The 24,401-nt window shown below is 35.2% G+C and overlaps 1 protein-coding gene across 1 annotated transcript in view; it reads right to left on the bottom strand.

The window, feature by feature from the left end:
- Positions 1-1,112: 1,112 nt before the first annotated feature.
- Positions 1,113-24,401, bottom strand: part of LOC149082529 (alkaline phosphatase, tissue-nonspecific isozyme-like) — an 85,490-nt gene continuing 62,201 nt past the window's right edge. Inside the window, exons 2-9 of the mRNA XM_089235778.1 lie at positions 18,708-18,928; positions 17,506-17,680; positions 12,542-12,720; positions 12,023-12,242; positions 10,497-10,637; positions 9,820-10,011; positions 5,221-5,343; positions 1,113-2,897 (exon numbers count right to left, since the gene is read on the bottom strand). Of these exons, the coding sequence (XP_089091904.1) occupies positions 2,548-2,897; positions 5,221-5,343; positions 9,820-10,011; positions 10,497-10,637; positions 12,023-12,242; positions 12,542-12,720; positions 17,506-17,680; positions 18,708-18,928 (1,601 nt within the window). The 3' untranslated portion in view covers positions 1,113-2,547. The remainder of the gene's footprint in view (positions 2,898-5,220; positions 5,344-9,819; positions 10,012-10,496; positions 10,638-12,022; positions 12,243-12,541; positions 12,721-17,505; positions 17,681-18,707; positions 18,929-24,401) is intronic.

Here is a 24,401-nt window from a genome sequence, read left to right as displayed (position 1 = left end):
ATTTGCTATTTTCACTTCGAATTATGAAAGATGATAGCACCAGCATATCATCATAATGCATTTACGTTATTAGAGTTAAGCTTGTTTTGGTTTGCGAAATCTCTGATCCCGACATATCGTCCCTAACATATTTCTACCCCGATACTTTCGGAAATTTCACCCCTGACATCATCTAGCCTGCCTTGACCGTATGAGTGACCGAGTGACCATATGAGTGACCCTATCAATGATCAAGTGAGTTGGACATTTCCCCCGACATTTCGCCTGCCCTGACCGTATGACTGACAAAGTGAGTGATGTGAGAGTATGAGTGGTCAAGTGAATTAATCAATCATACTCACATTGTCAGGGGGTGAATGATCATTCGACGACAATGTGAGTATGAGTATTAATGCCGAATTCGGTGACAGCTCCGGTGATTTAGCGATGTCATGACGCCAAAGGATTTTTCCAGAAGGTTCCCCATGTTTATTGTGTATAGAAGCTCCTCTAGAGCGGAACCGTGTACGTAAGAGAGGTCACCCTCTGCTTTTACCGTGTTTCGTCAACATCCGTACTTGTAAAGCAATAGCTATTCTGTGAAGTAAATCTGTGTTGCCCTTCGAATTGCTTCGTGCTTTGCCATCTCGAGTGCTTTTGGGAGACTTTATCCAACCAATATTCTGTGTAATAGTTTTGTAAATATTAATTGTTTTAAAATCCTGTCATTCATTTGATCATTTTTGTCGCGCCACGGTCATTTTCTGCACACGAGGCCTAATTAGACCGGGACCTACAATTTATTTGCCGATTCCGAACGGCAGGCTTGTTTTTTATACTCATCAAGGGGTTGGTGCGCTAACCCCTCGATGGGGGACTCCCTGCGGTAGCAATTTTTTTCTGCAGTCATGTCGCAATTTTTGTTGTACCCCTGTGTCAGGAAAGTTTTCTGACAAGGACGAACCGGGTATCGAACTCGCAACACCTCTAAACATCCGTCGGTACTTTAGGCGAGTATCTTATCGACCTGGGCTACCGCGCCCCTTGTCATTCATCTGTGCAAACCCTGTATAAGGTTTCAGATTTTATACCAATTTGTAGTGAACGAAATCCAATCACAAAACAGAATGTTACCAATTGCTAGTATACATTTATTTCCGACAGTAGACAATAAATATCTCACCACGATTTCTGTCATCAGCCCGTCGGGCGTATACAAAACTGTACGCACGCGTATGTACATGGTCACATCTCTCAACGTTCATCATAAATCAAACTTGCACGTTATCGTGCACATGAATAATGCTGAAAGAAACATATTGGAAGTATCTTGATGCATGAATTGGGACCACAAAATATCATCATGTACGTGTACGGAACAGTTTATTCTATGGCTATTCGTGTTTGAAGCAGTTCATTTTGAATTACCGTGACTTAACGAGGAAGACGTGATATTTTCATATCATTATTCACTGAATTGATTTTTACCAAGTAATGATGATAATAATCTCTCTTTGTCATGCTCAGGCTGTAAAATAATAATTCTAATCAAATCTGAAATAATATCTTATCATTGACGCAGGACATATACAATAAATTAAGTGGTGTAAAAGTCATACATTTCTGTAGAGTACTGTTTCCTCAATGAGCACTTCTGCGAACACCGCTCGGTCTATCATTTAAAGTACCGAGGACGCCCCTCCCTTAAAAAAAAAACCCCATAACCAAGTCATCCTCAAGCCTGTTAATCTGGAGCACCATAGTGCTCACTAAATAGTACCCAAATTACACCCAATGCTTATGTCTGATTTCGTTCTCACTATTCACCAATTTAATACCCCATTTTAGGGGGTGTATTATGCAACGTTGATTTTGAGTTTCAGTAATGTCAAAAATATTGGTGATCTTCTTCCGATGATGAGCACTGACCAAGGCCAATTTTTGATATGCTATGGTGGGGGGGGGGGGATTATTAATTAATTGCTTATTCATTACTGAAATTAAGGTGATTAGACAAAAGAATGTTGAATTAACCAGAGAATACACGCTAACTTTTGAGGCCATGGGCAAAGCTCCCCCACCCATACATAAATTAGGCTACCTCACTGACGGTGGGGCTAACCAGAATTTGGTTGAAGACCCCTGCCATATTCGTAAGGTTATACATTTACTACCGTTTTTGTATTCCGGCGGATTTCTAAAACGGTCTTTTGCGGCCTCTGGGAGAGGGTCCATCGACCCCTTTTCGGAAAATGCGACTCTAGAGTCGTTGGCTGTCAATTTTCTAAGGAAAATAAAATATACCAAACGTCTTGTATGCAACTTTGTTATCGGTACCCATTAAAAAACTTATCACTTGCAAGGAATGTTATCAAGTTATCGGACTTGGTAATACTGTAGCATCGTACATTTGAATTGTCACGAATCAGTAGCAATCATCATGGACGCGTGTGCCATCTTAACTCGTCAGTTTACTCCACTCTCGATGCATGAATTCGTTCACGGAATACCTCGATCTTCATAGAGAGTATCCTCTAATATCGTATTTTTCTGTATTTCTCGCATATGTCATGCCCTCAAGCTATAAACCATAAGATTCAAACACGACACCGTTAGGCATACGATCAACGTTAGCTTGGTAGTCCTGCAGGAGGAATAATTCGGGGCCGATCCTAGAACGTGTGGTGAAGGGCACTCGATGACGGGTCTAGGCAGCAGACCCTGACGCCTCCGCTCGCAATCGTCCTTGTGTGGTCCGATGCATGCCGCGTACGCCATCGCGTGCGGGATGTACGTCTGTTCGACTACTCCACGGAAAAGGTGGGACATGGTCCCGTGGGCGTAGACTGGAACGTCTTCACCACCGTGGGTGTCCCATCTGGTTGGCACCGCGCTTTGCTGGTTGTAGTTCTTGTCCTCTGAAAAGATAATCACACAGTTTCTGAAATACTTGAAAAGCGATACTCGATGAATGATCAGTCACTACTGATATGACATTGCATCTGTAATTTTTTCATCTATTTCTAATAAATCAATGAAACCAAATGTGCATTCTGTTATAATAACGTACTTAGGGTTTCCAACCCATTCAGTGCCGCATTATGAAAAGAATAAGTGTCATACGAAATTTTTGGTATATGTATATATATATTGGACGCAATGAATTAATTAACCTTTTTAATCTGCGGTCCAGAAGTTTTTCGGCACTTCGTTGGTACAGTTCGTACTTATTAGTACTCCCCACCCCCAATAAGGAATGCCCCTGAATGTGCCTCCCTTAATCGTAAGGAGGTGTTATAGCAATGGCTCCCATGTCGAGTCCACGTCGACATCGGACAGCAAAAGGTTAACCTGGTACTTAAAATTAGCACTATACGCTTAAAATAAAATAAAAAATACATCAAATTTTTCAAAAACCAAAACTGCTTCTAACTCTTATTATATTTTATCATGTGAGAAACATCTGAGCTGGGACCCTGCTGTCACCTATGGAATAAAAACAGAACTATTTGTTATAATTCTTTCAAGCAAAATTGTTGGTTTTAATCCGGTATACAGCATGAAAATGGATAGAATATGGTATGATACCATATATATATATTTTTTTTTATGATGCACACCAGTGTACATTTTCTCTACAACACGATACTGACATGACATGAAAATTCAAACATTTTCCATCTTTACTTCAGAAAATGGAAGACAGATGGCAGCATGAACACGAAACAAGCGCAACTCTACAACATAGATACGTTAGAGCCACACATTCACTCAGAACACACGTTCCGGCATGTGCCGATTCGTTAGAAATTCGGAAGAGGAATGTGTACGAGGTGCATGTACGGTTAAGTAGTAGTTGTAGTAGTGTAAATTTTCTGCATCATAATACCGGCTGCTATGCTTTCATGCAAACACACAAAAAAATCAATTACACTGGGACACCTACTGCCACCTATGATATGAAAAAAAAAACTAATTGCTATAATTATTCAAATAAAATGTATTATTTGTCTTACACTGGTGTGCTGCGTGAAAACAAAAACAGGACATGGTATGATACCTTATTTTTTCATGCTATCTATGAATTTTATACGCTATGATACTAATAAAAATATTATTGTGTTTGCCGAGAAGTAAATCAAGCGGTATAGTATGTGTTCAAGATTCATATTGGTATGCAGCATCAAAATAAACAATGTATGGTATCATACCATTTACTATTCATTTACATGCTTTATATCGGTATAAAACCGGTAGTCGATTTTATTGTTATAACAAATAGCTTTTTGTTATTTGGTAGATGGCAGCAGGACTATCGTAAAGTTTCTGTATTTGAATGTGTTTATGCGTATATCTCTTCTGTACAAGAAGTTCTTCTTCTCTTCATCTAGCATCAATATCTACATTTTCATTCCCCCATGTTTTTAATTTAGTTCCCTAGCAGGTGAATCTGGTAACTGCCGGGGTTGAAGTTATACTTCAAGCCAGAACACTCGTTTCTTCTTAACTCTCGCCATCATATATAAACCACTCCCATTCGATTCCTCTAGATTCCATTATTAACATGGCTGAACAATTTTGTTTCACATAAATAGAAACTTCAAAAATATCTTACTCATTCCTCAACAATGCAGCTTAACCTAATCATGTAGTTGCTTCAAGAATTTGGAGAAATGTTCTATGGAGCAGTGGTTGAGAAGAACACTGATCTAAAAAAAATAACATCAGGGATTTTGCCAAATGTACCCAACATTATACGCTCATGTTCACACCTTCGTGCTCCTTCTGCACCCTCATTACGTTTCACTAGGTACCTTGAGGGCTATGAAAAAATTTGTGCTCTAAGGTGCTGCTCTTTCATTTGAACGTGACCCTTTGGTGTACACTTTCTTATGACGTAGCCTGCACTGCCATATCACTCTGAATGGTGCACTACTATAATTTTTTTTTATTTTAACATGGATTTTGAAACTCCCATAAATCTATCTGTATATAAAATAACATATCCTGACTGACTGTGATTAATTGACTAATTCCTTCATAATCGCCGAGCCAAACCACTGAAGCTTTAAATATGAATTTTGGTCACTAGTTTTATTTCAAAATGCGGAGACTTACTAGGAAGAGATATTTCGGAATTCAACATCTAACAGGGTCATAACGAGAAATTTTATGATTACGAAATACGCGCCAGCGAAGCCGCGAGGAACAGCTAGTCATAATACGTATTGTATTGCTTACCAGTGTCAATTCCCGTAAGATTCTGTCTTCCACTAGCGAAGTTTCGGTTGTAACCAGGACCATTGGCATACAGAAGTGTCGTGTACGGCATACCATCTACATCCGAGACTTTGTTATCCAGGCCTAAGCGGGGAGAAATATATATAATACAGTATATATTATACTTATAACTCTTGTGCTCGTATGGATTCACGTGTTGCATGAAATATTCAATTTATTTCAAACACTGCCTTATGAATGAATAAACTGCCGAGGCAAATAAAGTATTCTGCTAGCATTTTGTTGAACTGATTCTGGTGGATCTAATTATAGCACGCACTGATTAATTTTGCGCGGTAACATAATATCAACGCTCTAATTTTCAGTTTAGGTAAATATATTTGGATAGTCAACCAAGATCCTTGATGGGCCAAAGAAGAATCGAGTGAATCGACTCTTCAGATTGCTCTCTAGCAAGTTTCATAGATGACCATTACAGTCAACGCTCGTTATAATGATCTTATGTTCTAGTCACACACAACTATATTTTATATAGAACTTTATAGTGGATGAACGTAGTGTCTGCATGATGACTTTCTCTTTCAATCATTTTATCACAGTATAAGACGGAGGTATTGTCGCACTGCCATTCTGAATGTTAAAATCCTACCACCGAACTTATCCTTTTTGCCGTGATGTCTTCCAGCCCGGCTTCGTGACCTAGTCTGGAAACACATCCTGAACAAGCCATACCTCCGGTCATAATAGGCAATTTACAACACACACCAATAGAATTGTGTTGGAATCTTCTCTGTCTCTGGACGAAGTACTTCTAGTGAAGGTGTACTTGCTCCGATCTTGTGAAACATTTCAAAGGGCCTCTATTTCAGATGATCCGTAAGTTTGAGGGAGAAAATAATTGGCTTATAATTTCTATATTATATGTACCGAACATCTGAATATTATTCCAGAAAGTATGTCCGTGGCAAGGAGCATACCTAGGATCGATCTTTTTAGGGGGCAAAAAAATGCTTAGAGGGGCACAAAAAAATCTCTTAACGAGAAATTTTGAATTATCTGCCATCAAAAGCATTTATATTAGTGTGGGTGAGTAGGCAGAGTTATTGCAACCTTGTACATATGCATACATATATTAGTCCATTAAATATGAATGCATAACTAAGATTTCTTCTTAATACAGTAATTTTTCCTTCAAATTCAGAGAGTTTTTTTATTCTTTTTCTTCTTCTTATTATTATTTATTCTTATTATTATCTCTTATTATCTTCTTATCTTATTATTATCTCTTATTACACAGAAATCAATTAAAATATCATATAAAGTTGTTTTATTTCGATATTTTATTCACATCAATAATTAATAATATTTTTAGTCGTTTTGGAGTAAGAAGGAGCCCCCCCCCCATATTCCCTCTACGTACTATTCTGTCCGTGGCTTTCATTTTATTGGCAGAAAAAAGATTTTAAAAAAATCATTTTTTGATCATTAGATAACACTCTAGAGTTGGATGTTCTTATCCCTTTTAATCCCGGGTAGAATAGCACGTGTTCATATACTGTATTGTACCTCTGTCTTTCTAGGATGGATGGGGTGAACTAACCGTGTGATGGCTCGATCCATATCAAACGGGATTTTTTAGCCGTATCACAATGAAACATATTTTCAATATGTTTAAAATCCATGATGAAATAGTACACACACATATGTGCATCCCATGCGCATTCCACAATTTTTAAAAAAACATTTCAGGAATAGTAACAATGCTAATATATTCCAGAGTTTATTATCAATAAATTGAGAGATATGCCGAGATAATCAGCTGACTATTTTTTTTGCACTATCGCTGACCTTGATAGAGGCGTATATATAGGAGAAAGTACCTGTCATATAACACTTCCTCCTGAAACTTGCTCAGTGAGTAAAGTACGATACAGGGGTATCCCTCTTTGTAAGCGTTTTCTCTCTAACATGATTTTGGAAAATCAATGTAAGAAATCGCACCTTACCAAATTCGGCCTGGAGTTTGATTTTAATTCTGAAAATTATCGTACAAAATGAAAAATCTCTTATTTGTCATCTACAGTAAATTACAGTAACGTGGTTAAAACGCTTAAAGCCAATCCGTCACAGAGCATACCAATGAACATCTTTTGGTAACTTGTTATCGATACAATCAGAATTTAAAAAAAAATATGATTGGCATTAGTGCTATATCTTCGAAGGATTATGTAAGATTCTCTTTTTTTCTGCAACAGTTTATGTACGGACGAAGAATGCTGCTTGTATTCTGAATTTGGACTATTCAATTGGGAAAATTATTAGCTGTCATTCCGAGTTCCTCAGGAGATAAATATCCATACTCACCAGAACCGCGTTCATCATTCCTATCTCACCTATGTTAACTATAAAACCCAAGTTAATTGAACTCACTTTAAGCCATTATTTTTCGGAACCAATTAATCGCGTGAAGCGATTGGCACATATACATCGTTTTACTTTACTTTTTGTCGCGCAGTGTACGATACATGAGGTAAAACACCGCATACTCAAATGGATTCAAAACCATATTTCCAAATACTTGTAAAAATGATATTCTCCGTTCTATAAGAATATCATTCTCCTTGAAAAAGAAATCGAAATAAAATTGTTCGGAATTTCGGCGATCATTTTCCATCTGTTCCGAGAGAGTTTAGCCCTAAAAACCCATTTAATCCCTATTTCTTCTCACTCGGATTACAAAAGCGGATCAATTTCGAGTAACTCGACCGATTGGACAAAAAAAAGAACACAATTTCTATTCCCTATGACGACTTAGCGATCGAGGAACTTGACTTCTATCTTGGGGAAAATCCTTGAATTTATATAAAGTGAAAATATCGAAACGGATTTTGCTGAACATTTATGGAAGTTTCTGGAAGATAAGGACTTTCTTTTTGGAATGCCTTTTTCCTCTCTGGCTCTTACCACTATATTTGTCCGGAGTTAGTAATTCATATACAGTAAAATCCCTCTTAATGGACACGCCTCAAATGTGGACTATGCAAAATAATAGTTTTTACGGCAAAATAATAGTTTTTACGGCAAAATAATAGTTTTATCCCTGTTATAATAAAAGTATGCATTTGGAACCCCTGATTAACGGCAACCCCTCTTTCACGAAAGAATTTTTTTGTCCCGTTGGTGTCCACACACAAAAGAGAGGTTTTACTGTAAAATATCAATTATTTTTATTCAAAGGATGCAAAAATACCAAGTACAGTTGACCCCTAATCGTTGATATCCGATTAAGCGAGGCCGGGTGTATAATCAACAGAAAAAAAAATCTGCAGAAAAATAATTAATTTTCTTCTCGGCCGACCCTGAATCAACACATGAAACTTGAAAGAATCGAACTGATGCCGCATCCCACATATAGTCCAGATCTTGACTATCTGATTATATAAAAGCGCATATACTCATGTCTCTTTGTTCCAGCACTAGTGATTATTCCACAACCTTGAGGAAGTAGAAATTTCTTCATTGAAGAAGTTGACCTTGAAGAATACGAACTGGTATGAGCTTACGATCGAAGGACTGATAGAAAAATAACTTCGGCCGACACACCACCTTCACTCCAAATTAGAGCCGTGTCATGGGCTACCGGGAATGATCAACTTGCAGGCATTGATGATGCATCATAATACAGAAATTCAAACATCTGCCATTTTCACTTCAAAATATGAAATAAAAATGGCAGCATTGCTATAACACACTCTGACAACATAAATACATCAGGGATACGCATACATTCAGAACACATGTGCTCCGTCTTTACCGTTTCATCGGAAATTCCCCAGAGGAACGTTTACGAGATGCGTATACGATTAAGTAGAAGGCGTTAATAGCGTTGAGTGAAATAGGCGTTGAGATGTTAATATATCTACATCTAATTAGCTTACCTCAGGGCCTGCTGAATGACAAAGACCCGATATCCTCTGTTCCTAAAATTAAGTACTTCTTGTTGAAGTTTGATGTGTAAAACAATTAAATGATAAAAATATCTCAAAATTTCTGACACAACCATATATGTACTTTCATGTTTCAGGTGAAGGTGTTTAGTTTTTAGTTCAGATATATATCAGTTTTCTCCGCGTAAAACTAAGAAAACTAACCAAAAGCTTATTCGCGATAGCGCAGCACTGGCAATTATCCGCATCACAAGTATGGTTTTTATCATATCAAATCAAGATATCTTTACTATTAAAAACACTCGTTAATGATGGAATTAAATTTGCTATTTCTCCTTAACAAAAACCTGTCATCTTTGAAACGATAATTCGTGGCTTTAATCGTGTCTTCAGAGTGACTAATGAAAGATTAATTGACAGTTTCTTCCGTGAAAATTATACGTATGACGATGTCGCATCCATTATTCATTTCATTAAAACTACAACAATTGTAATTTGCCGCGTGTTATTTTTTTTTTTTTATCAGGAGAAAGAAAATGACAATATAGAATTATGAATGGGGAGAAAAAGGAAATTATCACCCACACAAAGCTTATTAATTTGAATGATGGTAATTTTGAAAATACGTATTGCATAAAAGATAATTACTCACCTAGAATTGGGTTACCTCTCTTCGGATAACCACCGAATGCGAAAACGTGAGAATGATCCGAAGTGACTACAATGAGTGTATCATCTGAACGAGTCATCTCCAGAGCGGTGATGACAGCATCTTCCAGCGCTAGAGTGTCTACCAGAGCACGATGTGCGTTGTTGAAGTGATGAGAGTGGTCTATCCTACCTCCTGCGATGAATATATATATACAGTATATCAATTCGACGTACACACTAGCATCTGCATCGCTAGCTAATCACGAAGTTGACTCATCCAATAATTACATACCGGTGGCTATTCATTAAAGATACTGATTTGACAAGTACATTGACATTATTCTGATATGATCATCACAAACATCGATGTATGCACTAAACATTGATGTACATATGATAGGATACTGACTACATGAGAGAGAGACATAAGACTCTATATATAGATCAGTGTTTCGCAACGTTTTTCAGCCTCCGCGCGAAGCTCGTGACGTCACTGAATTCGCTCATTTAACCTATAGTCATTGAATATACTGCAAAAAAGGTAAATATTTAACATACGTTGGACTGCTATATCCAATGGCTACAGGTGAAATGGACGACTTGAGTGATGCAAAGCTTAGCTTCGCGCGGAGGCTTTCTGCTATAGAAGGTGTTGGAACAACGCGATACAATAATTACCTTCAACCATTAAGAAGAAGCCTTTGGAGTTTTTCTGAAGTATTTCTATAGCTTTACGAGTCATCTCGGCAATCGATGGTTCTCCCTCTGGACTATCTTCGCGGTCTGATTCATACGACATGTGACCAGAAGTGAATAGACCTAGAAATAAATCGGCATATCCGTCATCATTAATGAGCTGTATGGCTTGAAACGTGCGTTGGATTCGTCAATATACAGAGTGGTTATGAATAAACTGGCACTACTCAGACGTATGTAGCCCTCGTTCTGATGGAGATGTTTTGTTGAAACTTTCTATATAGGATATATGGACCATGGGGAGAAAGAAAAATTCAATAAAAAAAAGTTCGATTTTTGACCACCAGGTGAAGAAGTGGAGGTTTTTCACCACAATTATCTTTTACCCATGGTCCGAATAACATGTATTTACCAAGTTTCAATGAAATACGTCCACCATAATGGGCGTTACGTAGGTATGAGTAGCGTCAGTATAACTAACACCAGTAGCACTCGTTTTGGTGGACGTATTTCATTGAAGCCTTATGCGTTATTTGGACTGTGGGAAAATGATATCTGCGATAAAAAAGTGTCATTTTTTGACCTAGTGGTCAAAAATTGAACTTTTTGTTATTAGATCTCTCTTTTCTCCCCATGGTTCATTTATCCCATACACAAGTTGCATCAAAGTACCTCCATCAGAATGTAGGCGTTGCATACGTCTGAGCAGTGTCAGTTTACTTAAAATCACTGTACGTGGATTATGAAATGAGGCAGAAGACAATCGGCGATGCCCAATTGGACTATATGCACTATTTTATTTTTGTTTCATTTCTTTTCCATTTCTATTACCAAATATAGTAAATTTTTGAAGGTAATTTCTTTCAGTACAATAAAAAAGGAAGCAAATTTTGTCGTTTGAATATAAACTTCAAATATATTTCCGCATACGAGTTTCGCCCACTTTGAAAAAAATTTGTTCATCATATTTTATCCACAAATGTAAATGTTATTCACCCAAAATGAAATTTCGGGGAATGGAAGAAGTTTTTTGTGTGATGTTTTTATGGAGAAAAATGCCTATTTTTTTACACTGAAATTCGAATTTTTTTAGAAATCATTGATAAAAAATTTCCATAATTGTTTTTTTAATACCATATTTCTCTTTCAACCTCTCGGCGGAAAAAAATGCGAAAAACAAGCAGCAGTATTTAGTGTGCATCAAGGAATTCAGAGATTTTTCTAACGTGTAAAAATTTATTAAATTAAACAATTTGTAACCACATTATTAAAAATTATCGTGTCATTTACACGCAAGATTTTTCGGTCTCACAACAAAGTTAGCGAGTTATTTGGCGGACCGTTTTGCCTAAAACTCCACCCCTCGTTATGTTCTGCTAACTTCTTCACTCGCAGCCAATCACTACGTACTAACTCCTCTGGTGTAACTAAGAATGTAAGCTCTGTAATTACTCTTCCGCAGAGTATCGTTGTATCGAGATTTCACTGTATTCAAGATACATTCTCACCTAGCAAGTAATTGGTCCTCGAAGGATCGACGTTATCTAGGTCTTTCTTCTTGACGACGAACTTGAATGGTAAATGCCTGGCTCTTTTGTCTTGCTTCCATTCTGTAACAAGGTTCCGGCCATCTTCTCGCCTTCCAGTCTGGAACAGTATGTTAGGGTCGTCGTCAGCATTTGTGTCTTTGACGGGTAAGAAATTACGGCGGCCGCCACCAAGAATCACCTACGAAAAAAAAAAATCAAACTAAATATTTCAAAAATAATTTAAAAATAAGTAAAGTTCATATATATATGCAGCTCCTCTTATATATACATGAACATATATATTTAAATAAATTGAATCTCCTGGATAATTTCAGTAATCTCGAGCATGCATGAGAATCTCCAATGTGAAGAATTATCTCTAACCCCCATGAGCATAATCTGTTATCGATTATTGTTATTGGTGACATTATTATTATTAGGACCGATGAAAATCGTGTAGAAAACGAATTTTCTTTTATATGATGGGATAATTCTCACATTCATGTTCTTTCCAGGTCGCTCCTCAATCAATTGCCGGGCCATATCTTTGCATTCTTTCTTCGATTCCAGTGGTATTTTCTCGTCGTTCTCCCAGTACCTGTTTGGTGAATGGGCGTACATTGCTGCTGGAGTCGCGTGAGTCACTCTCGTCGTTGTGACGAGTCCAGTCGATTTACCTAAAATAAATAATAATCTATCATGCGTTATGATGAATATTTGGGGACTTCATCTTGCTTGATCTACAGGGTGTCCAATGAATAAGTTTAAATACAGTAAAATCTCGTGAGGTCGTCACTCGCGTTATCGGAAAAACACGGGTTACGGGAAGTGCATCAGTTTCAATGTGCAATATTGTGAAAAACGTATGAATTTTTGTGGTATAAAATTTATTAAAATTTCACTATTAGCAAAATGTATAGATTACGGAAAAAAACCGAAAATTTTTACTTTTCCGAGCTTCATAACATCCCCAGGGCTGCAGCCCCACCCTTCTGGAACCATGACTTGAGCTGTTTCATCTCGTTACATACGGCTTTTATGGTCACTTTTAATCATTTGACAATGCTGTTACCAAGCTCTTTCTTCAAAGAGAGCCATAACTATAATGTGTTCCATAGTGGCAAGTTAACCGAAATTATTGAGGAGTTAACGAGGGTTTTCAATAACATTGTTGTTTGAAGATGAAAAAGATCATGATTTAAAAGGGGTAAAGACTTATTGGTATGATGACTTACCGAGGTTTTACTGTAGTTTAAAAATTAATAAAGAGAAAGATTGAAAGGAATTGCTATATTTGAATGCGGTTTGCTAAAAATCATTCTTTGGTACTACTACTTTCTTTGATTAGATTAAATTTTTGTCGATAGTGGGCGTTGCACAAAAGCAAAATTACGGAAATTATGCAAATCAGAATCATATAAAAAATGAAGGGTATACGACTAACAGCTAATATCTGAATTTTCCCCCGTTCCTGTTCCCTTACATAAGGTGGTTTTCATTGTAATGGTGACATTGGCGGTGGATAGAGCACTGTTGTTAGAGCAAGTTGTTATACCTCAGCTATGAATCGGCGGCTGAAGCTTTACGAACGCTTCAGACACAAAAGAGATTGAAGAAAGGTTCAGGTTTAATCGCTCGTGCCGTTCTGACGTGCGGCACAATCTGTCGACAAAATATTGAATTAATTAATTTTTTTTCTGTACCAAAAACATTGCCCTTCGTGAGAATAACTTTTTCGAAATTAGAATTCAGTTATACCAATTCCTTTAATTTTTATGTGAGAATCAAACTATTTACAAAAATTTATTAGATAACATAATCATTACAATCCGAAATTAAAACTGAATCACGTTTTTTTTCGTATTCAAATAATATTCGTAAAAATTTCTTTGCTATGAAAACATGAATATTTATAAGACAAAATAATTTTCGTCAAGGAACTAAAAAAATATATTCGAGGATATTTGTTCTTTGTTTTGTGGAAACGTTTCCAGAATTCGGTGTATGTAAATTGCTACAAAGAGAGAAGATTTTTTTTTAGTATAAATGTTAATTAGTATCATGAGAGCCTGCTTGTAGCATTTCACAGAACATTGGCATCGTATTAATTTTTTTGTTTTTTTTGTTTCACGTTCATCAGCCATTGCCGCTTAATTTAGTAATTGAAACGATTTCACGAATCGAAGTGAAACGTTTAAAGAACCGAAAATTCATCAAAGGTATAAAATTTTCCTCACGTTTAATTTGTTAAAGTACGTGAGCGGAATTTATAAATGACATCAAAGTTGAATTTAAAACTCGTTTAGGCTTTCGTCGAGGAGTTGAATTCTTGAATTCTATCTCTCTCTCTTTTCCGCTATCATCTCACACACACAACGAATGTTTCCGTTCCTCGTATTTCAGGCATTTCGAATTTTCTTCTCCTCACCCTTAAGGTCATCACGGAATTGTATAAATGATCTGGTGGAGAATGTAGGAATGCAATCATGATGTGAAATTTTAGTTCATCCTTTTTATCTGGTAAATACGCGCTCTTTAATTGTATTATCAATTTGATACAATATATTCGTCTCCAATAATGATTTGTCGTTCCACAATAAGTATTGTTATATTTATCTTGTTATATATATATAGTTCTAGAGACATAATACGATATTTTGAGATATGGGGTGTTTCAGAAAGTTTTCCCCACCTTTGATATGATGTGATTTCGAAACAGTTATAGACAGCAATGCCACATTTGATGGGCTCGTCTAGAATCTTAAATATACGACTTTTTTAAGTGGAGCCATTTGAAGGTCATTGTTTAGAGCAATAGTCCTCTAATCTCGCATCAGCTTGGCAGTTCATTTATAAGCAATACGTATCCATTGCAATAGAGACTCTTCACTTTTGCTGTGTCATTGCCAGACATAAAAAGTATATACTTTCTTTACCGGGGTGCAAATGCTAAATGGGTATATTGAAGACAGTGGAGAAGGAAAAATGGCCACCAAGTGTTCTATAATGATGTATTTAAACATCACCTAAATGATCTGAAATTGTGCTGCAGTCCACTTAATTGAAGTGAGAATGTGCCGCAGGTTACGTAAGTGATCTAGAACAGCGCCCAGGTCACTTAAAAGATTTGTAAATGTGCTGTGGGTGATTGAAGGGATTTGAGAATGTGCCGCTTAGTTAATTCTTACAGAATTAGGTTTGAGATCGCGGATCACATTAGATGAACCCAAAGGCCACATTTGGCCCGCGCGTCATGAGTTTAGCATGTATGGGTTTAGTTGATCTTGGGGTGTGGGAACAAAGGACTATTTGGGGTTACTAGAAAACACCATCTTTGTCCATATTAGTTTTTCTCGCCAAGTCCTTTCTGTTGTGCTCTATCTTCACTGCAAGCCTAAATTTTAGGATGCCAAATTAGAATTGTAGATTGATTAATCAATTATAATATTATCAATATAATCATGTATTACCATATATTAGAACCATAAAGCACAATTCAATTCATTGCATTCATTCAATGAAGCAGCTCAGTTTTATTGATTATGACTCATCCTTCAAATAAGTTTTATGAATCCTTATATACGTTTTAAAAGAAACGTTTCTAAGCAATTGCAATGATGAGCAAAATAAAACATCTGAACATTATTAAATAAGGTTTTGAAACAACCCTTTGGGGGAATAAACGATTCGAGAGGAATTAAATGCACAAAAGGTTTCGATCAATAAAGCTGTTTAGATAAATGTATATTTAAAAATAGAACAAGCATGTGATGAAACCCCAAACTAATTTCAGAGAAAATCCTATTTTTCAAAACTATTTAAAAAAATAATAGTAATTTCAAGAAATCATAATGAAAACAACTATAAATAGAATATATTCAGAGGACTGAACAAAACATGACAACTTTTAAGACAAAGAAAAATAATTATTCTGTTTATTTAAGAGCAAAATACATTCATTCCGTGTACAATATTTTATGTGAATGCGATCCCATAGAAGACAAGACATTCATTATACATTCCGACTTCGTTAATTGAGTTAATATGCTGAAAAAAAAATCTGCATAAATTTAAGATTTTATTCATTTTCATTTAGTATGGAGCATACATGTGTTTGCATTAATTAAATGATCTATGTTACTTTAATTCGGGGGATTCTTAAGCCTTAAATGCGTAGTTTTGCATACGTGCGAAGGGTTCTTTAAACGTTCATTACTGCAGCCAGTTTGAAGGTACAAATTAAGAACTGTCTTTGCACATAAGATGAGGTCACATTTTATATTTTGAATTTGCTGGTTGGTGTCCCAATTAACGACAGCAACTCTTTATTTGTTGCAGAGCATGTGTGGCTGGAATTATGCTAATTTGTTAAAAAAAAGGTTTTGTTTGCTTTTCTTTCCTTTTTTACGATGAAGTTTACAATCAGATTTCTTTTCCTTGCTATAGTTTGAATCACACGGTTACATATTTGGAAAAAAATGATTACACTTCTATACATTTATTTTATGTGTGATTTTAGAGGCTTTTCACGTATTCTAAAAGAAGACCCTGTATAAGCGTTGCAATTCGAAATAGATTTCTTAAATAACTTTTCCGGCTAAAAAATTTTGAAAAGGTGCAAAGCCGCTGCCCTCAAGGAGTTAAATGTTACAATGCCTTTTAGCTCGTTGTTTTTCATTATTATACGCCGAAAATTATACTGTTAAGAGGTCCGTGGCATTCATTCTATTGCCACTGGATGTTATAAATCTCATTGTTTCAAAGGTTAAACGGAGCACAAAAGTTCAAAACCCTTGTTTTGACGTTATTATCAGTTGTTATGGTCTCCAACATGAGTGCTCTTTTGAAAACTTCATAAAAGTGCACAGTCCAAACTCTCAGTTTGCATATTTTTCAACTTCAAGACTCATATGTGAGCCGAAATTGATTCTCTCCACCGCGAGAAATCAAGCCTACAATATTTGAGAATTCACGCATAATAACTTGTCGGGTTATTAGCTTCTGAATTCGAAACACTTGCGTCAACACTTCATGATCGCATAGCAAGCACTCCTAAGAGATGAAAAATAGAGAAATAACTCTATTAAAAAAGTTACCTAGAATTGCAAGGCGTATCTTCACTCCTCAACGAAAGTTTGAGGAATAAAATTGAATTTTGATGAGTGAATCACGCATCTAGATGCGTTTTGGCGAACACTGTTTACAAGGTGCATGCGCGGTTTGGCAGCAGTAGTAGTAGTAGTAAAGCAAATGTAAGAATTCACCATCTTCAGTCCGAAACATGGAGAAGAGATGAGCAGCACCAGCAAGAACGCAAAACAAGTCCAACTTAGACAACATAAATACGTTAGGGTCACACACAGAACGTTACTGCATGTACTAGCTCGTTAGAAATTCCTCAGAGGAATGTATGTGCGAGATGTATGTTAAGTAGTGGAAGGCTAAGTAGTGTCCAAACTCACCTTCTTCTTGGGCCCAATCTGCCAAGCAAAGGACTCTCGATATCGCACTCGTGTTGCATTGGTCGAATCGTCCACCATCGTCGAGCCCGACGGTTTCGAACCTACCTTTTACACCGCATAACAACGCTGTAGCACAAGCTCCCGAGTCACCCACTTGGCTGTCTGTGTTATAGGTCTATGATAAAGAATAGCGACCAGAAATTGAGGCACTAAAAATTTCAAAAATAGGCAAATGGGCACTAAAAAAGCATTTATAATTAATGGAAGAAGGGAAAATTAACTAAAAACTGGGGTATTAACTGTCCAAAAGTTATTGGAAAAACTGACTGCCCTTAATCCGTTTATTGTTCTATATTACTTTATAATAAGCACATAATCAGTCAAGCTGAGTTGACACAACCACGCAAAATAGAAATCTTTCGGGTCCTCCAGGCTTTAGCCGTAGTTTGATCAGATTGGTTCTTGCGTCGAAAAACTAAAATTCAATACAATCCAGCCCAAGCCTGGGCAATTCAGTCAAATGTGAAATATATAATTCACTAATATGCAAAATAATGGTAGCTAAAATTAAAGAATAATAATTAGTGAATAAATGTAATTTTATTTTAATTAGAACAATATAGACGTGAATTTTACGATGCATTGATTACGGTCTGGAAACTATGTATAGCATAGATGAAATAGCCTTGTCACTTCTATGCCCAACAACACTGTTTTGTCAGACATCCATCGCCATTCACTTCCATATATTTTCATACTCACATTTTAATTGGGGCCGGGAAGGATGGGGCTTGCTCATACGAATTGATACTAAAAACTGAAATTTTTGAAAGGAACAATTCTTTTGATGTCCTCAGAGCCTAAATTATCCGAATTATACACAAGTTACACAAACTCTAAAATTCACAGACAAACATTAAACAATGTCTTAATAGGTATTTATCGCAAGAAAAATTAAAAAAAAAAAGCATTCTTACATAAAAAGTTTAGGAATAGGCAAAAAATGGAATTTGGAGCATTTTGCCAGAACTTCCTTACTGTAACAATGAATGAAAAAATAGCAACAATATATACGCATTCAGAAAAATCTAATCCAAAAATTCCCTTTTTTCTGAATTATAATGTCAATTAACATTATATTGATTCTCGATAATTCCATATCCAATAATTGAAATTTCAGGGGTAAAAAATGACACCATTACCTTAGCTAGAGCGACATAATGGAATCGGTCGAAAGCCAGCTCGTTCTCTTCCCCAGTGTTCCCTTTCTTCTGTCCGCGGAGTATCCTCGCCGTGGTAACCGTCGTCAGACCCATTCCATCGCCAATGAACAGAATAATGTTCTTGGCGACTCCCGTGTTGTCCCATCCTCTTAAATTCTTCAGCAGTTGAGTACGAGCTTGTTGGTACCAATGGAAGCGATCTGTAAATGTTACGGACAAAAAATCATGTTTTTATATAGTTCAAATCCTATAACGGTTTAACAGTGGTTTTGATATTTTAAGTAGATCTGACTTACTAAAGCATAAACTGACTTATGAAACAGCATAAATGGGGATAAAATACGTTTTACCCCCCCCCCCCCCATCTATGGTGTTTTTCCATCAACTCCTCCGTTTTTGAATTCGAATATCTCAGTGAATATTGCATTTAGAAAAGTGGAACTTTTTTGTTGGAATCAGGACAGACATGGCAACAACTTCTTCTTTGGGTTTTTGAGCACAGGGTGTCCGTATAAATAGTTTTTTTTTGTTAAAACTATACAACACCTTGCAATATGAATGACTTATCTTAAGTTCAGAGGTAATTTAGGTATCTTTTCTAATTGGAAGTATGTACCCTAGGATCAACGGCTCGCCAGTGACATGTGGTGCTTACTGGTAACTATGGACCCTGTATGATGTCTTCACATTAAAAAAAAAAAAATGAAGCGAGAGAGAGGGAGGCAAACGATATATAAGATATCTCGCCGCCTGGCAGTCGAGTGGTTAGGGAACTGGCTTCTCACTGTGCAGGTCTGGGTTCGAATCCCGGTTCGGGCATGGATGTTCACTAACAAATTCCCTGGACGGATCATACTGATCCCTTGGGAATACGTGTGGATCACGATTTAAAAAAAAAAAAAAAAAAATCTTAATAAATACGGCCAAATATTGACATTAAATAAGATTGTACAGCTTCCGTTTTTGAACATACCGATTCTTTAAAAGCAACAAAACATTATAAACTTCAAAAATATTAAAAAATAGAAAAAACAAAAAAAAACCCGTTTTTTATCTTTAAAAGAATTGAAAAAGTAATGTGTTTTTATCAACGGCCAATATATGCCACAGCCCACACAATAAAAATGCATTTCACTAAATAAAATCTATCCAGAAAATAAATTTCACGTAGCATATTATATCGCTATTTTCATTTCTTCTTAAATTAAGAAAAATTAACTGCTATCTTCTTATCAGTAGATGATAACAATATTTTAATTCCGTACGGTGATTTTTAAAAACCACATATTTTCCCGCAGCGTAATTGGTTCGGACATGAGCAAGACTGTCGCGACAATGAAATGAGAGGTATAATATTTTTTGCCTCGGAGAAGTAGGTACTCAACAGATTACGATGCCTAATGGCGGAACAAAATACATCCGCATCCGGGAATGAAAGCTTCTTCCTCTTTATCCAATATATATATTCGCTTTGCTTCTTCTAAACACTGGGGAACCCCCCATTTAACCTCAAGCTACCATAAATAAGTCCTGGGAAACGTTGTCATATATCCTTTTACGGCCTTATGAGTGGGGGTATGGAAGCCCCGAATATATACATTTTACTAGGATATAACTAAATTTACGTTGGCTTTGCCTTGACATGTTTATAAGACTTTTCTTGGAAAATACTTTGCTCGGGGGTAGATTTCTGAACAAGCTAATAAAATACACACTTCAGCGCTTACGAATTTAATAACACAAAAGCGAGGATCCAAAAATATCCAATTAAATAACGGTGATGATCGCCTAACGTTTTAATTTATCCTGATATAAAACGGATAATAAATTTTCAAAGTTGAAATAAATTTTTTTTTTAATATAAAAAGTTTGTTCTTTAAAAATGTGTGTTTTAACGAAAAGTTTTTAGCGAATTGAAAGCGCGCGCGCGCGTGCGTACATGTATGTGTTACAAATACTAATCCCTCTCTCTCTCTTTCTCTCTGTAATTATATATTTCTCGTTAATACTAAATTATCGTCTTCATCCACAACCCACACAATTCACTTACTTAAAAACTATCCATGAAATAAAATTTGAATTCACATTTATTGAAATCATTGTTATTATTGCAATTTTGAAAGTCCTCTTAAATATAAGAAATATTAATTATTATCTTCTTATATCAGTAGATAATAACAATACCTTAATTCTCCATTCGGTAAGTTTTAAAAAGACGACATACCGCCGCAGCTTAATTTGTCCAGGCTGGAGAAGACCACCAGAACCACAATGAAATGTGCGTAATATCTTGCCTCAGAAGTACTCAACAGATTACGATAACTAATGGTCGAACGAAATACATCCGCATCCGGAAACCAAAAGCTTCTCCTTCCTTTCCATCCAGAATATAAGTTATACATATTCGCTAAAGACTAGGGGGGAACCCAACCCCTTTAACCCCGAGCTATCGTAAATAAGCTGCTCTGAGAAACGTTGTCATATGCCCTTTTACGGCCTTATGAGTATGGAAACCCCGAATATACGTATATACATTTTACTAGGATGTAACTCAATTTACGTTGGCTTTGCCTCGACATGTTTATAAGGCTTTTCTTGGAAAACATTTTGCTCGGGGGTAGATTTCGGAAGAAGCTAATAAAATGCACACTTCAACGCTTACGAATTTAATAACACAAAAGCGGGGATCTCCAAAAATATCCAATCAAATACCGGTGATGATCGCCCGACATTTTAATGTAGCCCAATATAAAACGGATAATAAATTTTGAAAGTTTTAATTTTTTTTTTTTAATCAAAAACTATTGCAGATAAATATTGTCGGCACGTGCTACAGACGATAATATCTGTAATTATATATTTCTAGTTAATGCTAAATTATCGTTTTCAAAATCCTTTATTATCCGGATTTTAATGATCATAATAAATAGAATGTCTTTTTTAATTAATAAATATGCGTATTAAATTTCTGAAAATTAGAATTTTTTTTAAAAAATCCAATATTCAAAAAATACTAACTTTTTCTTTCTTATGAAAACATTAAATATCGCGTTTAATCCAATTTGTATGCTATAAAAATATATATCTCTCTTTTTTTCCTAGATTTTCCGTTTTATACGTTTCACGTATTTTGTGTGTGAATAGTTGTCAATAAATTGTAATTATTAGTGAGAGTCATTATAATTCAATTAAGTTCAGTTCTTTTCTTAATTAACACACAAAAAAGCCTCGTTATAAATATTAATTTTTTTCAGTTTTTGTTGGATATATTTGGAGAAACAAAATTAATGGCTTTTATTTCTTGAATTATATGAAGTATGGAACTTGTAATTTTAACATAATTTGTATTATACCTATTTTTGATATGGAAATTGAAGTTTTGTTGGATAGCTCGGGTGTTATACAAATACAATGTTGAGATTTTATGAATCGTGAATTTTTGATGCATCTAATTATATCTTGAAAAATAGTCATTTTGTAATGGAAGTAGTTCTTTTTTTATTTTAGACAAGGCAAAACAACAAAAAACTAAAAAAAAGACAAAAAAACAACTACAAACAAACACTGTTTGACTCAAAGGGGATATTAAATAAATTATATTTTAAATAAAATTTACTAATAGATGTTTCTTTTTTTTCTGACATCATGGTTTTCGTTCTACAAAAAGTCCAATTTCTCTAAAAGTCAAATTTAGTTACCCGCTATATGTAAAATTTTATACTCTCCAGACTAGGAAGCATTTTCTCGTAACTGACGTTTCAGACTTTATAGATAAAAATTTCCACTTATATAAGTACGAGAATTTAAAACCCACTTAATTTAGCTTTTCTTTTAAAATTTTGTGTAATGAAAGCAGGTGGTTTTTGAAAGTATTCGGGATCAGACTTGTTTTTTTTTTCTTTTTAGTTTGGCTATTTCTCGAAATTTTGTTAAAAAGTGGAATTTCAGTATGATATTTTTACTACGTCTAATAATTTCCTAAAAAGAAATGAATTTTAACTTTATTAAAATTTGTCTTATAAATTCCTTCAAAGATGAATCTTAATCTTATGTAAGTCTGTTAGAAATTTATTTTAAGCCGGGATTACACTATAAAACTTTGATAAAAGTCCTTTTATAAAACTTGAAAAATGCTACCAGTAAGATCATTGGTTGCATTTTCTAGAATGTGACCAATAATCTTAATGGTGACATTTTTCAAGTTTCAAAAAATAATTTTTATAAAACTTTTATAGTGTATTCTCGGCCTAAGTCTTAAGATTTCCTTAAAAAACTAAATCTCATCAAAAAGTTTAATTTAACTTTCTTATTTCCTTTGGAGAATTAAATATAACATAATTGTATATTTTCGTTAATTAATTGAAATTTTTTATCCTGATTTCGTACACGAATTGAAATTTTTTATCCTGATTTCGTACACGAATTGAAATTTATTGTCATGATTTCGTCAAAAAATTTAATCGCACTCTCTTCTCAATTTCGTTGTAAAAAATTGATTAATTGTTCATAATTTCATCAAAAAAAATTTTCAATATATATATCCATGTTTTTGGAATATGGATATATATTCATATTCATAATTTTGTCTAGTATTTTGGATTAAATAATTGTGATTAGTCCTCAGATTCTGCAAAACAAATAGTATTTTTTTTTTTCGAAATTCAGCAAAAGCTAATTGAAGTTCAATTTTAAAAAAAAAATTTATTTTTTCGTATATTTTGGTTGGAAAATCTTGAATTATCATTCGCAATACAATTCATTTTTTCATGCGTAAATGCAACGAAACGTGAAATATATGATGTTTCCTTCCAAAAATAATTACTTCCAGCTCTGATTGAGAGATTCAAATTTTATATATGATACCAAAAAAATTACACAAAGAGAGATAGCATCGAGTTTTAATTATACACATCCATCCCCCCTCTTAAAATAAAAATGCATACATTTAACGAGCAAATCAATTTCAGCATCCAGAATGCAAATCCACTTTATTTCAACCCTAATCATAAAATATTTATAAAATTATATATCCCTGATTGAAAATGACTCAACTCATATACAAAAGCTGCCAGGTATTTCTTTTTACGTTAATAAATGATCTCTCAGGTGGTAACTGAGAAACGATGTTAATACGTATTAACCTATTAGAAAAGACCAGCTGTATTTATTTCGAGCATGAACATGATTTTAAGTTCGACTGGATCCAACTCCTCTCGAGAGTGTAAAAATTATCCCGCTCCTTAAATACCTCTTAGTTCATCTTAAAATAACACCGACAGATTTTCTCATGGATCTTTCTTTTTACTTTTCCTCCGAATGATTACTAAAATTATCAAACTTGTTCCCGATGCGACCTGGTGTGAACATAGTGCGTCCGTATTCCAGATTCTGGAAATCCGCTTCGTATCCGATTGGTTAAAAACCCGAATTTCAAGTTGAAAAAAAAGTTGAAATTCGGGTTTTTTTAACCAATCGGAGAAGACGCGCGTTTCCAGAATCTGAAATACGAACGCACTATGTTCACACCCTTAGTTTCTAATTTTCGACGGGGTCATTCTGGAAGTTTCGATCCATTTTTTTTTTATTTCTTGTATCTCTTGAAGTTCCCGGATGCTCCCATGATAGCACTCGTCGTTATTACGATCTGAAAATGGTTGCACCGATAAATAAAAA

The sequence above is a fragment of the Pholcus phalangioides genome, unplaced genomic scaffold (assembly GCF_987345545.1).
Source record: "Pholcus phalangioides strain wild (caught in Gottingen) unplaced genomic scaffold, Ppha-v1.0 ptg000009l_1, whole genome shotgun sequence".
NCBI classification, from domain to species: Eukaryota; Metazoa; Arthropoda; class Arachnida; order Araneae; family Pholcidae; genus Pholcus; species Pholcus phalangioides.
This window is presented reverse-complemented; position numbering and strand designations above follow the sequence as displayed.